Genomic DNA, 15,828 nt, shown 5'->3' with positions numbered 1-15,828 from the left:
AGTGGGGATGGTGTGTTCAGGGTGATGAGCTGTGTTGCTTTTACGCCAAACATAACGTCTTGCATTGTTGCCAAAAAGTTCAATTTTGGTTTCATCTGACCAGAGCACCTTCTTCCACATGTTTGGTGTGTCTCCCAGGTGGCTTGTGGCAAACTTTAAACAACACTTTTTATGGATATCTTTAAGAAATTGCTTTTTTCTTGCCACTCTTCCATAAAGGCCAGATTTGTGCAATATACGACTGATTGTTGTCCTATGGACAGAGTCTCCCACCTCAGCTGTAGATCTCTGCAGTTCACCCAGAGTGATCATGGGCCTCTTGGCTGCATCTCTGATCAGTCTTCTCCTTGTATGAGCTGAAAGTTTAGAGGGACGGCCAGGTCTTGGTAGATTTGCAGTGGTCTGATACTCCTTCCATTTCAATATTATCGCTTGCACAGTGCTCCTTGGGATGTTTAAAGCTTGGGAAATCTTTTTGTATCCAAATCCGGCTTTAAACTTCTTCACAACAGTATCTCGGACCTGCCTGGTGTGTTCCTTGTTCTTCATGATGCTCTCTGCGCTTTTAACGGACCTCTGAGACTATCGCAGTGCAGGTGCATTTATACGGAGACTTGATTACACACAGGTGGATTGTATTTATCATCATTAGTCATTTAGGTCAACATTGGATCATTCAGAGATCCTCACTGAACTTCTGGAGAGAGTTTGCTGCACTGAAAGTAAAGGGGCTGAATAATTTTGCACGCCCAATTTTTCAGTTTTTGATTTGTTAAAAAAGTTTGAAATATCCAATAAATGTCGTTCCACTTCATGATTGTGTCCCACTTGTTGTTGATTCTTCACAAAAAAATACAGTTTTATATCTTTATGTTTGAAGCCTGAAATGTGGAAAAAGGTTGCAAAGTTCAAGGGGGCCAAATACTTTCGCAAGGCACTGTATTTAAACTTTTTATCTTCTTAAACTCTGGTTTTAAACCTAACCCTAACCTTAACCACACTGCTATCCGTATGCCTTTCCCTAACATTAAATTAAGACCAACAAGCACATTTTTGTTTTCCCAAATTTTTATGATGCAGACAATTTTGACTTTGTGGCTGTGTTATCTACAGGATTTTGACTGTGAAATGCAAGGTGATGGTGGTGAAGTAGGGATGATGACCAATGATAAAAAGGTATGCTCAATAGTTTTTCAGTAAAGAACCTAATCAACCAACTAATCAACTAACCTATCATGCCTAATCAAAAGCAGGTTATTCATTAGGCAAGCTATGTAGGTTAAGTAAGCTACTGTAGCAGCTAGCTAGTTAGCTAGTTATCTATCTAATGTTTACCCACATATAAAAGTTCCCAGTATCTTTGGTTTAACCAAGATTATTGTAGCTACCTGGCTAAGTCAACAAGGGGTTAGTAGAGAAGGAGGTATTGGAAGACTAGCATGATTGGGAGGGAGTGGTGGGGGAGGGAGAGGCAGGGGAGAACAGACAGGGAAGACCCTCACTGGGGAAGAGGCCCTTGATTGAGAAGGGGTGAGAGGGAGCCGTGAGAGATCAAACTCCGAACTAAACAGCCAACATTGTAAAGGTCTAATTGCATACTTTGAGATACAGTCTATTTGAAATACACATTTGATTACTTTTAATCAGGCATTTTTGTTGCAGTTACAATGTATGAGAATGACCTCCAACCATCTTCTCTCTCTCCATCTCTCTCTCCATGCAGGCCCACTTGTAGTATGTGGTGGGGAAGTTGTTCTCTGCTTGTCTCACATAAATAGGAGGTACAGGAGTCCACTCTGTTCCATGTACCCTGGCTCTCTACGCACTTTCTGCAGGTAACCATGATTTCTATCAATCACCCCGTAACTTAGTCATTAGTGGTATTGAGAGTTCCTCTAATTGCTTTGTTGCTGTATGGAGGCATAGTTATTGTGACATTTATCAAGCAGAGAGGATGACATGTTATTGACTTTGTCTAACCGTTGTTTATTTGGTTAGAAATATGGTTCTATACAGAGGATGGACCAACACTGAATGTGTAGAAGTAGGTTAGGTAAGGGATGAAGTGAAAACCTACAGGAGGATAGCTCTCTACGACGAGGGTTGGGTATTAATTGACAGCAAGCTGTTAAATACTGAACCATACTGACTGACGAGTGACATGGATTCGTACAGCTCGCCTCAATCCGGCATAGTATGTTATCACTTATTTGGCTAAATTATTATCCATAGTTGCCTCTTTTGATACAGCAGCAGTCTTTAAATGGACTGTTACCTTGAATGCAATACTAACATGTTAAAATGTGTCATTTCCTGACATCATATTTTTACTGTCTCTCACTGCAGTTGTTTTCCCAGGAGACAGATCAGGGTGTGTGTAGAAAACATGTCTGACAAGGTCTAGTCTAGTTCATTGCCCTGGATCACTACACCTATGAGGCAGAGGATGCCGAGTTTGGACCTGTGAGTCACCTTTGACCTTGACATAACTTTCTTCCAAGGATTTTGGGGTCATGGGTGTTCCCTAACTCATCTTGTGCCTTACACAAATCAGCAAATATGTTTCCTTCCACCTTTCACAGGGAAGTCCTGACCAGGGGTATCAAACTCCAATGTCTATGAACCTGTTGTGTTGGCGTAGTTACCGGACCTGTCACAACTTCCGCCGAAGTTGGCTCCTCTCCTTGTTCGGGCTACGTTTGGCGGTTGACATCACCGGCTTTCCAGACATCGCCATATTTCATGTATCCATTTGTTTTGTCTTGTTCCCTGCACACCTGGTTTTCATTCCCCAATCAATCTACATGTATTTATTCCTCTGTTCCCCATCATGTCTTTGTGTATGATTGTTTGTGTTATGTGTGTATTGTTGACGCGCCAGACTGGATTGTTTTTTCCGTGTTATTTTTCACAAAGATGTTTATTGTTAAACATAATTCTTGTGACTGTTTTGCGAATTTTGCACTTTTGCCTAAATAAAGTGTGCGCCTGTTCACAAATCTCTGCTCTCCTGCACCTGACGTCGCTACCAGTATGCACACATATGACAGGACCAGTGGGAGGAGGTGTCGATGACAGTGATGCGTCCCAGTGTGATCTCAACAAACAGCCGCTGTGCCAACACCATGCCTGAAGATGACAACGAAATGATATTCTTCCACCCTGGATCACAGTAAACACACACCTAGTTTCTCTCTCTGTGTATGTCTGTTGTGTGTGAGAGAGTAAGTAATGCAAGTGTGTGCCACTGTGTGTGTAGTATGTGATGTACGTTTTGTGTATATGGGACTGAGACTGTATACACCCTGTAATTATGCCTATTTTTGTTTGCACACCCTTTTCTTGTGTGTGATTTAGTGTAGTGTTTTGTGACATCCATCTCTCTCTCGTCTGCTCAGATATCCCAAGACCAGCATTGAGGCAGGAATGAACTACACTGTTCGCCTGAGCTTGCCCCTCTACTCTGCACTTAGTGATGTCCAGTCCCCATACACACTCATCGACTTGGTTAGTTCCCAGAAGGGCTGAACGATATGGGAAAATAATTTAATTGAGATTTTTCTACCAAATATTGTGATTGTGATGTTACTTGTGATTACAGATCAAAACATTTTGTTCAACTGTTGGAATCATAGAAATGGAATGATTATTATGATTTTATAGTTGGAATAGAGTGGGCACTTGGAATGCAGTTTTGTGACAAGGAATGAAAATGTAAGGGAGGGATGGTTGTGACAGAGTAGGAGCCAAAGTGTTGGTCAGTGTTTCCCATGGGACCCTAATTAGATTTAAATAGATGGGTACATTCAGACAAAGATTTTAGAATATTCTCTCTGATTAAGAACAAGCTGTTGCACAAACAATGCTGATTTACTCCACCACTGTTAATGGCCTGTATTAGAGCAAACGTTTGGTTACAAGTTTTGTCCTATCTCTGTGGATTAGCTAGCTAGCGATTAGTATTAAGGGCTAACCCACATATTTTAGGCACATTTGCTGCTTGCTAAAATCAACTAACTAGCATTCTTCCGAGAGCAAGTTACACAAACAAATAGTATAGTACAGAAAATGTAGATTTATATTAATTAAGAAGAAAAGTGGAAAGCTGCGTTGTTCTTGTTTGGAAAAATTTGTTGACTGCTTGCTGTTTGGTCAGTGCATGCAGAATGAATCTCAAGCACGAGGAAGTGCCTGCTTGAGTGACAGGGCCTGGTGTATTTTGGATTGGAAAGCGACCACTGGAGGAGAGACGGAGAGAGAACTCCGTCAACTCAAGCAATAAATCAAAAGTAAAAAAAGGGCATTATAGATGGCTAAGTGGCGTTTCAAAATATGGCATCCTCTTGCGATATGGATATTGCAAATGCCAATATTGCAATTTTGAGTAGTCGTGCTGTTCTAGTTCCCCCCCACACACACTGTTAAACACTTAGACACAACTGAGACTTTTGTAAATATCATGCATTGTGCTGATTGTGCTGAATGTGCTGATGCCCCACTGTAAGAACCTGGAGATCTTCACTGGTTTTGAGGGAGGTGAAGTGGCCACCAACAGTGCCTGGGATACATTCCAGCATTACCGCTGTCTGGAGAACAACCAGAGCGTGGTCAAGATCGCTTCCACTGACATCTTCAGCAAAAACATCTTTAGCGTTTCAGCTCTGCTGCACCCGGGATCTAAAGGTATGGCACCACACTCACAACAGTCATGTATTACTGCTTAAATATCATTAAACATACTTGTGCAGAGCATTTCCCTTTTCCACATTTTGTTATGTTACAGCCTTATTCTAAAATGAATTTAATTATATTTTCCTTAGCAATCTACAAACAATAACCCATAAAGACAAAACAAAAACAGGTTTTTAGTAATGTTTGCAAATGTATTAAAAAAAAAACAGAAATCACTTATTTACATAAATATTCAGACCATTTGCTATGAGACTCGAAATTGAGCTTCGGTGCATCCTGTTTACATTCATCATCCTTGATAGCCCATTTGGAGTGTGCCAAAGGCACTTAAAGGACTCTCAAACCAAGAGAAACAAGATTCTCTGGTCTGATGAAACCAAGATTGAACTCTTTGGCCTAAATGTCAAGCGTCATGTCTGGAGTAAACCTGTCACCATCCCTACGGTGAAGCATAGTGGTAGAAGCATCATGCTGTGGGGATGTTTTTCAGCGGTAGGGACTGGGAGACTAGTAAGGATGAACGGAAAGATGAACAGAGCAAAGTACAGAGAGAACCTTGATGAAAACTTGCTCCAGAGTGCTCAGGACCTCAGACTGGAGCGAAGGTTCACCTTCCAACAGGACAACTACCTTAAGCACACAGCCAAGAAAACTCAGGAGTGGCTTCGGGACAAGTCTCTGAATGTCCTTGAGTGGCCCAGCCAGAGCCCGGAATTGAACCTAATCGAACATCTCTGGAGAGACCTGAAAATAGCTGTGCAGCGACTCTCCCCATCCAACCTGACAGAGCCTGAGAGGATCTGCGGAGAAGAAGGGGAGAACCTCCCCAAATACAGGCGTGCCAAGCTTGTAGCATCATACCCAAGAAGACTCGAGGTTGTAATCGCTGCCAAAGGTGCTTCAACAAAGTACTGGTATGAATACTTATGTTAATGTGATATTTCCGTTTTTTATTTTTAACAAATGTGCAAAAATGTATAAAAACATATTTTTGCTTTGTCATTATGGGGTATTGCATGTAGATAGATGAGGAAACAAAAACATATCAAGCCATTTCAGAACAAGCCTCAAATGTAATAAAATGTGCAAAAAGTCAAGGGGCCTGTATACTTTCCGAATGCACTGTATGCTCTTTTATGTGTTTTGTAACTAAAGGTCAAAGTAATGTTTCTTATGGCTCCATAATACTGACGAATGTGAATTGTACACATAAACTCAATCCCACATGACATCGGTCCAAACATGCAAAAGCTCTGTGTAATTTTATTTTACTTTTTCCGTTTCTCTCTCTAAAACCTCATCCGAGGAGAGGACCCAAGGTTCCTGCCCTCAGACCTCCAATGAGTTTTGAGAAGGATGTGAATAGAGAGGAATTGAGAAGTTAGGCCGAGATTAATTGGGACAGAGCTCCAGTCATTGCTCTGTCCTTAAATAAAATCTAATTTTATTTGTAACATGCTTTGTAAACAACAGGTGTAGACTAATAGGGAAATGCAGAGAGAAAGAGAAGAGAGAAAAAAATAGAAAAGTAAAACATGTAATAATGGGGGTGTTTATACACTCTTAACTTGGCTATATACACAAGGTACCTGAAAAAGGAAAGCAATAATTTTAGAACCAACGTTTTGAGCTGTGGTATATATGGTATATATGGCATACAGTGGGGCAAAATGTATTTAGTCAGCCACCAATTGTGCAAGTTCTCCCACTTAAAAAGATGAGAGAGGCCTGTAATTTTCATCATAGGTACACTTCAACTATGATAGACAAAATTAGAAAAAAATTCCAGAAAATCACATTGTGGGATTTTTTTATGTATTTATTTGACCTGTAACTTCTTCTTTAAGAGGCTTCTCTGTCCTCCACTCGTTACCTGTATTAATGGCACCTGTTTGAACTTGTTATCGGTATAAAAGACACCTGTCCACAACCTCATACAGTCACACTCCAAACTCCACTATGGCCAAGACCAAAGAGCTGTCAAAGGACACCAGAAACAAAATTGTAGACCTGCACCAGGCTGGGAAGACTGAATCTGCAATAGGTAAGCAGCTTGGTTTGAAGAAATCAACTGTGGGAGCAATTATTAGGAAATGGAAGACATACAAGACCACTGATAATCTCCCTCGATCTGGGGCTCCACGCAAGATCTCACCCCATGGGGACAAAATGATCACAAGAACGGTGAGCAAAAATCCCAGAACCACACGGGGGGACATATATATACAGTGGGGCAAAAAAGTATTTAGTCAGCCACCAATTGTGCAAGTTCTCCCATTTAAAAAGATGAGAGAGGCCTGTAATTCATAGGTACACTTCAACTATGACAGACAAAATTTGAAGAAAAAAATCCAGAAAATCACATTGTAGGATTTTTAATTAATTTATTTGAAAATGATGGTGGAAAATAAGTATTTGGTCAATAACAAAAGTTTATCTCAATACTTTGTTATATACCCTTTGTTGGCAATGACAGAAGTCAAACGTTTTCTGTAAGTCTTCACAAGGTTTTCACACACTGTTGCTGGAATTTTGGCCCATTCCTCCATGCAGATCTCCTCTAGAGCAGTGATGTTGGACCTGGTTAATGACCTGAAGAGAGCTGGGACCACAGTCTCAAAGAAAACCATTAGTAACACACTACGCCGTCATGGATTAAAATCCTGCAGCGCACGCAAGGTCCCCCTGCTCAAGCCAGAGATCTTGGCCAACAACCTCCTTCCCTCAGTAAGAGCATTGAAGATGGGTTGTGGCTGGGTCTTCCAGCATGACAACGACCCGAAACACACAGCCAGGGCAACTAAGGAGTGGCTCCGTAAGAAGCATCTCAAGGTCCTGAAGTGGCCTAGCCAGTCTCCAGAGCTGAACCCAATAGAAAATCTTTGGAGGGAGCTGAAAGTCCGTATTGCCCAGCGACAGCCCCGAAACATGAAGGATCTGGAGAAGGTCTGTATGGAGGAGTGGGCCAAAATCCCTGCTGCAGTGTGTGCAAACCTGGTCAAGAACTACAGGAAAAGTATGATCTCTGTAATTGCAAACAAAGGTTTTTGTACCAAATATTAAGTTCTGCTTCTCTGATGTATCAAATACTTATGTCATGCAATAAAATGCAAATTAATTACATACAAATCATAGAATGTGATTTTCTGGATTTTTGTTTTAGATTCCGTCTCTCACAGTTGAAGTGTACCTATGATAAAAAATTACAGACCTCTACATGCTTTGTAAGTAGGAAAACCTGCAAAATCGGCAGTGTTTCAAATACTTGTTCTCCCCACTGTATAACATCCCCAAGTGTAAATTAGTAAATAATGGTTACTTCTCAGAGAATATTGAACTGTCAAGAAGAGTAAAACAAGGCTGTCTGCTGTCTACATATCTTTTTATGGCCATCAAAATTATTGTTATTAAAATCAGATCCAACAAGGGGTACATTTCAGGGATTAAATACAAATGTATATATGGTACATACAACAATCTCAGCTCTGCAGGTTTTGCTGCAAAGACAAAATCATTTGATCATTTGTTCTTGTTTTGTCCATCAGTCCAGTTAAAGGAAAGGGAAAGGGGTCAGTTGTACAACTGAATGCATACAACTGAAATGTGTCATCTGCATTTAACCCAACCCCTCTGAATCAGAGGGGTTGCCATAATGTCTGCCATAATCGACATCCACGTCTTCGGGCGCCCGGGGAACAGTGGGTTAACTGCCTTGTTCAGGGGCTGAACAACAGATTTTTTTTAGCCCACCTTTAATCCCGCCCCCACCAGCCTAAATCCAACTGAGAATTTTTTTTTACTCAAACCCAAAGGTGCCAAGACTTGAGAAAATAAGAGTGAAAATTTGACGAAGATGTGACTATTGTTGGTTGACAATTTGATGCTTTCAAATGTACCCTTTGAATGTTTATATTTTTTGATTCAGACATTTTTCCTTTTGATCTGCTGCAATGATGTTCTGCTCGCCCAAAATCACACTTGCAAGCTCTCAAGTTTGGCTTGTCCACCTGCTCTCTCGACTGGCCTCTCTGCCTGCTCTCTTGACCACATTCTGCGCTCCCAACTGGTCTGTGCACTCTTGACACTCAGCTGCTCGCAGGACCCATCCTCCTCTCTCTAAACTCAGTGTTTGTTTGCTGAATGATGTTTCATCTTACTCGACAGCTCCATTTAGCGTGCAATGGACTACAGAGCCTCATAAAGGTGCAGTGAGGGTGTCGCAGTGACAGACTAGCCAGTCATGAGCGTCAGGATTCCCGTGAAATTTGTCGAAGAGGAGTGAACTGGAGTGAGCTGCTAAAGAGCTGCCACAGTTTAAGCAAGACAAGGACACAAATTGACTGGAGACCAGGGCCCAGATTTCCAAAACCTTCTTGAGAAACAATTTCTCCTTAACTGCAATTTTTTCCCTTAACTATATACTTATGAAGAAACTTATGTAAAGTTGCTATTCTTCAAAAAGTTCTTACTTCATTTTTTATATTTCTCCTTTAAGCAAAAAGTTAAGAAGGAATTAGATTCTTGAAAATTAAGTTATTGGAATACTTCTTTGAAATGTTATTAATTCCAAGATAGCAAAAACCTTGTCTTGAACTCAGGGCAGCAAGAGAATAAGATAATGAAAGCAATTTAGCGTGTTTAAGTCACTAAAAAACTTAAACTGAAAGTTTCAGTATTGATTATTTTAAACCCAAGAACATGTTTTAGAACAGTAATCTCCGTAAGAAATATGCTAACATAACTGCCATTGCTAGCTAGATACAGTATAGCTAGATTGGTTGTCTAGTAGCAATCATCTTAAGTAGATATTTAGGAAGTTAGTAAGAAGACATATATATTGTTGAGAAATTGCACTCACAAACTATTTTATGAATCTCTTATTTTTTCTTCTTAAGAAGCTTCTTAAGTTTTTGCATAAGAAGTGTTTTGTGAATCTGGACCCTGTTCTGTCTGTGGCTGAGAGAGGATCATGCATAAGCCTGTCTGTCTGTATCTCTGTGTGTAAAATTAGACTGTCTACATTAACACACTAGATCTATTTACAGCACATGAAGACATTTAGGGTCATTATTCAAAAATCACCATAGGGACAAACTCATGCAGCAAATTAAATAGGAGTAGAAAATGCAAGAAATGGGCGGGCCCACTCACTCAGAATTCTAACACAGAAAAGGGTTCACGTCACATGGTGCCTTGCAGGCAGAATAATATACAGTAAATGTAATTATGTTGAGTTAGCTCTTGTCTTAATTAAACATTTGCTCATTATTTATAGACAGGTTTTTGGAGAGGGCTGCGAGATTAACTTAATCAGCGTATCATCGTGTCCAGCAATTTGCAGGAAATAATCTAATCAGGTATATGTAAAGCACTACAAATGTAATTCAACAAATCACATTAGATCATCATCACAGGAGAACTGACGGTGGTTTGTCAGGAATATAGTTTGTGTCCTGTAGGTGCTGTGATTATGTGGTAAAACAGGGGTTGGCATATGGCTGGCTGATTGGGAATGTGAAGTACACAGCACAAGGGTAAGAGGAAAGGGGGGCAGGCAGGGCCAAGAAGGGTTACACAGGGTCACCCATCCACTAGTCTAGAAGAATACTCATCTTTATGTAGCAGCAGGAGAAAGAGAAAACTCTCTAGGATTCAGTGGGCCTGCATCTTATTCAAATAGTTTTTATAGGAAGATTTTATCAATTACATAGAATCTCTGTAACCAGGAGAGTCTTGGTCCCAGAGCGCAGTCGAGTCAACCGTTTTTGTCTAGGAAGTCTCAAATGGCCTTGAATGGTCTAATTGCTATGGGCTATACATATTTTTGGTGTAGGCCTATCACATACGTATTTTACTTCAGATATGAAATATGTTTGTAAAGGGCATGATTGCCCCTGGCCTCTTGTTCATGCTGGTGTTGAAGCACTCAGCCCGGTGAGCCTCTGAAACCCTACTCCCAGATACTATCAATATTGCATGCAGCGATATAGGACTGGCTTGTCTCTTAAAGCGACAGGGACAAAATGTCTACTGTTGATCTACACACATACAGTAATGGCTGGATGCACACAACTAAGCAGGTAACATAATCAATTTACTGGAAATGATCCATGCTACTGTGTCAAATTACTTCAAAACATGTCAAAAGGGTACATTTAGAGAAACATTCTGCGTATCTGTCCTTTCTTTAAGGATATAGGTCACAATATCAGGTTGATTATAATGGTCATATCTCTGGTATGTCTTGAATCATATGGGAATTGACCCCAATTTCATTAATATGATTGAACTACTACAGTGCCTTCAGAAAGTATTCAGACCCATTTACTTTTTCCACATTTTGTTATGTTACAGCCTTATTCTAAAATGTATTAAAGCCTTTTTTCCCCCTCATCAATCTACACACAATACCCAATAATGCCAAAGCCAAAGCAGGTTTTTTGAATGTTTGCACATTTATAAAAAATTTAATAAAAAAAAAGAAGAATAAACATGTTTTTATTTTATTTTAATAAATCACATTTACATAGGTATTCAGACGCTTTACTCAGTACTTTCTTGAAGCACCATTGGCAGCGATTACAGCATCAAGTCTTCTGGGGTATCACGCTACAAGCTTGGAATGGAAGGTTCTCCCATCTCCATAGAGGATCTCTAGAGCTCTATCAGAGTGACCATCAGGTTCTTGGTCACCTCCCTGACCAAGGTCCTTCTCCCCCGATTGCTCAGTTTGGCTGGGCGGACAGCTCTAGGAAGAGTCTTGGTGGTTCCAAACTTCTTCCATTTAAGAATGAAGGAGGCCACTATGTTCTTGGGGACCTTCAATGCTGCAGACATTTTTTGGTACCCTTCCCCAGATATGTGCCTCGACACAATCCTGTCTCGGAGCTCAACGGACAATTCTTTCAACCTCATGGCTTGGTTTTTGCTGTGTGGGACTTGTGGGACCTTATGTAGACAGGTGTGTGCCTTTCCAAATCATGTCCAATCAATAGAATTTAACACAGGTGGACTCCAATCAAGTTGTAGAAACATCTCAAGGATGATCAATGGGAACAGGATACACCTGAGCTCAATTTCAAGGTATTTCTGTTTTTTATTTTTAATACATTTGCAAAAAATATCTTAAAACCTGTTTTCGCTTTATTTGGCAAGGTAAGCAATCCCGGATAAAATTAGCAAACTTACATAGAGGTGTAGATATAGGAGAACTATCCGTACCAAACTGGATTTCCAGGCACTTGCATTTTGCCCCATCCTAAATTGATTGCGACATGATTCATCCTCCCCTTGGCTGAGTTTAGAGAGATGTATGATGTCTCCTATTGCCCTGGAAGAGGTGGTTTTTACTGATATATTCTTTCATTTAAAACAAATCGAAACTATGCTTTGGTCCTATTATAGCTCGCACAATTTCTATTTGGTGCGAAATTACACCACTCCAGCCGACGCTTGGCACTGCGCATGGTGATCTTAGGCTTGTGTGCTTCTGCTCGGCCATGGAAATCCATTTCATGAAGCTCCCGACGAACAGTTATTGTGCTGACGTTGCTTCCAGAGACAGTTTGGAACTCGGTAGTGCCAATGTTTGTCTATGGATATTGCATGGCTGTGTGCTCGATTTTATGCAACTGTCAGCAACGGGTGTGGCTGAAATAGCAGGTCCACTAATTTGAAGGGGTGTCCTTACACCTTTATATATATAGTGTACTTTATGTTCGTATTCTTATCATTTTTTATTTCTTATTGTTGTTGCATTGTTGAGAAGGAACCTGCAAGCAAGCATTTCATTGGACAATGTACACCATCCGTATCCCGTACATATTACTAATAAAACTTTACATTTTAAACTTTAACTAAAATTTCCCCTCATCGCTATACATCAAATTATAGTTTCACAGTCTACATGCTTTATCTCAGGTGACTATACACTAACCTCAATAATCCAAACATCGCCTGTACAATCATTCTCTATTACACCCAAGTTACAAATCATAATAAATCCCATAACCCAATATGAATCATGTCGTAGAAGAGGAGGATATACCCTGGACCCTCTCCAAGTCTATAAGATGAGTTTCCCTCTCTCTGCCTCTCTCCAGTTAAGTAAAGAGGAGGATGGGTAGTCCACTTAAATTAGAAGAGAGGGGATGATTCTGAAATAACAATTTAGAGCAGCAGAAGACTCTTCAGTGGGCTTTTCATTTCATGGTTTACTGTGTCTCCAGTGTACCTATACTGCCTAGTGAACAATAAGCCTCTTCAACTAGCATTAAAACAATCAAGTATTCACTTCACCAAAACCCCAGTTGCCTTTACTATTGTGATGGGAGCTACCACATGGGCACACACAGACACACAAACAAACATAATCACACACACACACATTGCTGAGTCTTGTGAAAGTGCTGCTCTGGTCTTTTGTTGCAGAGGCAGGCCCCTCCCTCCCCATCCCTGTGTAACATCTGTAATAATGTTTTTTATTTAGTTACAGCAGCGGAAGGGCCACCCTGAGATGGCTAGATTAAATATTGTGTGTCAGAGGAGAGGAGGAAATAGCATTGTACTGTCAGGAGAGGGGAGGTGAAAAATAACCTGTCATCACTTTCTGCCTTTTTCAATGCTCTCTTTCCTCTCTTCATTTTTGAGGTTTCTGAGGACAGAGTGAGAGACTGAGACGTTCGGTAATGGAAAGAGACAGTGAGAAGCAGAGGGAGGGAGGGAGTAGAGGAACACAAGGGTTGGAAAGGTGAGGCGAAGTGCGAGTGAGTGTGGACACTTTTAAGAAGATGTGTCAGAGACACGAGAAACACAAAGATATCATTGGCAGTGTTTGATGGAATATTTACTTTAAGACAACACGGAAGTGAAACTGTAAATCAAGGCAAAAACAATTAGTGTGTATACAGCCACATGCAAGCACGCACACAAACCCACACAAACACACAGACACACACTCCTGACAGCTTTGACAAGGAGGAGTGTGCAATGTTTTATAAATTCTCCATGTAAAATGCAGAATATTTTGATATCTGCCACAAGTGTCACAGCCAAATCAAGACTCCTCATGAGATAGTAACAGTATACATGTACTCTGCTCTGAGTGGCATCTGATCTGATGCTTTTTAAGACACCATGTCCATTTCCCACACAGTGCAGCCATCAGTGTACTAGGGGGAAAAACTGCCTCATAAATATACATGGTTGTTTCTCTAGTATGAACAAACAAGGAAGCATCCCTGCTAACAATTCTAGAGGGGGGGGGGGGCCTTTTGGTAACATTACCCATAATGCTCCCCTAATGTTTGAGTCTCCAGTCTTCCATAAGTTAGGGGAACATTATGTTAGTAAAAACCTTCTGAAAACCTTTTTAGAATGTTTTGGTGTTAAAGTTAGGAGAACATTCCCTTAATGTCAAGCAGAACTAATCTAGAACGTGGTTACAATGTTCTCAGAATATACAACATTACTGTTCTAGACGGTTTTACGGGGTGTTGCAGGAACATATGAGTCTAGTTTGTTAAGGGTTAAGAGAATATTCCATCAACGTTCCACCAAACATGCACAGAGCATTGTTGCCATGTTCTCAGAATATACAACATTAACGTTCTAGACACATTAAATGAGAACGTTACAAGAACATTCTTGTGTCCACTTTTCTGTGAGTTAGGAGAATATTCCATCAACGTCCCACCAAACATACACAGAACATGACAGAATATAAGATATTAATGGTGAACAACTGATCCATTTACAGCTCTTTTTGTCTGTTGGGAAGTTTAGAAATACTCGTTGCTTTCTACGTACATATTTGACACACTTGGACATAAATGATGACATTGTGCATGTTCATTTATACAGTAATTATTATGCAACATGTCCTCACCTGGGATTTGAACTCACAACATCCTGGTTCACAGTATTCAGATCTTCCTGCTATTTGACTATTCTCTCATCATTGATTTGATTTACTTATTTTAACAATTAAAGGGCTTTTCTGTATAGTTGTCTAACGTTCGTGGGGCATATTAAGTTTGCCGACGACACGACAGTGGATCACCGACGATGATGAGACAGCCTATAGGGAGGAGGTCAGAGACTTGGCAGTGTGGTGCCAGGACAACAACCTCTCCCTCAACATCAGCAAGACAAAGGAGCTGTTCGTGGACTACAGGAAACGGAGGGCCGGGCATGCCCGCATTCACAACGACGGGGCTGTAATGGAGCAGGTCGAGAGCTTCAAGTTCCTCGGTGTCCACATAACTAAGGATTTATCATGGTCCACACACACCAACATAGTCAGGAAGAAGGCACGACAAGGCCTCTACCCCCTCAGGAGGCTGAAAAGATTTTGCATGGGTCCTCAGATCTTCTAAATGTTTTACAGCTGCACCACTGAGAGCACCTTGACTGGCTGCATCACCGCTTGGTGATCCGACTGCAAGGCGCTACAGAGGGTAGTGCCTATGGCCCAGGACATAACTGGGGCTGAGCTCCTTGCCATCCAGGACCTCTATACCGGGTGGTGTCGGAGGAAAGCCATACAAATTGTCAAAGACTCCTTACACCCAAGTCATTGACTGTTTTCTCTGCTACCACATGACAAGCGGTACCAATGAACCAAGTCTGGAACCAACAGGAGCCTGAACAGCTTCTACACCCAAGCCATAAATAGTTTGTTAAATTGTTAACCAAATACAGTGCCTTGCGAAAGTATTCGGCCCCCTTGAACTTTGCGACCGTTTGCCACATTTCAGGCTTCAAACATAAAAAATATAAAACTGTATTTTTTTTGTGAAGAATCAACAACAAGTGGGACACAATCATGAAGTGGAACGACATTTATTGGATATTTCAAACTTTTCTAACAAATCAAAAACTGAAAAATTGGGCGTGCAAAATTATTCAGCCCCCTTAAGTTAATACTTTGTAGCGCCACCTTTTGCTGCGATTACAGCTGTAAGTCGCTTGGGGTATGTCTCTATCAGTTTTGCACATCGAGAGACTGACATTTTTTTCTCATTCCTCCTTGCAAAACAGCTCGAGCTCAGTGAGGTTGGATGGAGAGCATTTGTGAACAGCAGTTTTCAGTTCTTTCCACAGATTCTCGATTGGATTCAGGTCTGGACTTTGACT

The 15,828-nt window shown here is 40.8% G+C and overlaps 1 protein-coding gene across 3 annotated transcripts; it reads left to right on the top strand.

The window, feature by feature from the left end:
- Positions 1 to 912: 912 nt before the first annotated feature.
- LOC110520062 (laminin subunit beta-1-like) lies at positions 913 to 13,939 on the top strand. Of its 3 annotated transcripts, none has more exons than XM_021597071.2 (5): positions 913 to 1,176; positions 1,724 to 2,463; positions 2,583 to 3,172; positions 3,399 to 3,507; positions 4,506 to 4,777. In XM_021597071.2, the coding sequence occupies exons 3-5, from the start codon at positions 3,072 to 3,074 to the stop codon at positions 4,722 to 4,724; spliced, it is 429 nt and encodes a 142-aa protein (XP_021452746.2). In that variant the 5' UTR covers positions 913 to 1,176; positions 1,724 to 2,463; positions 2,583 to 3,071; the 3' UTR covers positions 4,725 to 4,777. The 3 variants fall into 3 exon arrangements, with proteins under 3 accessions (XP_021452746.2, XP_036830480.1, XP_036830471.1); XM_036974585.1 differs by lacking the exon at positions 913 to 1,176 and adding an exon at positions 13,342 to 13,939 and having other exon boundaries at positions 1,494 to 2,463; positions 4,506 to 4,683; XM_036974576.1 differs by lacking the exon at positions 913 to 1,176 and having other exon boundaries at positions 1,494 to 2,463.
- The last annotated feature ends 1,889 nt before the right edge of the window (positions 13,940 to 15,828 follow it).

The sequence above is a fragment of the Oncorhynchus mykiss genome, chromosome 1 (genome assembly GCF_013265735.2).
Source record: "Oncorhynchus mykiss isolate Arlee chromosome 1, USDA_OmykA_1.1, whole genome shotgun sequence".
Taxonomy (NCBI): Eukaryota; Metazoa; Chordata; class Actinopteri; order Salmoniformes; family Salmonidae; genus Oncorhynchus; species Oncorhynchus mykiss.
The sequence above is the reverse complement of the archived record's forward strand: the minus strand, read 5'-3'. Positions and strand labels throughout refer to the sequence as shown.

Coding starts and splice junctions, on each gene's coding strand:
- LOC110520062 (XM_021597071.2), top strand. CDS start 3,072: ATGACAGTGATGCGTCCCAGTGTGATCTCAACAAACAGCCGCTGTGCC. Junction 3,173..3,398: donor TTCTTCCACCCTGGATCACA/GTAAACACACAC, acceptor TCGTCTGCTCAG/ATATCCCAAGACCAGCATTG. Junction 3,508..4,505: donor CATACACACTCATCGACTTG/GTTAGTTCCCAG, acceptor CCCCACTGTAAG/AACCTGGAGATCTTCACTGG.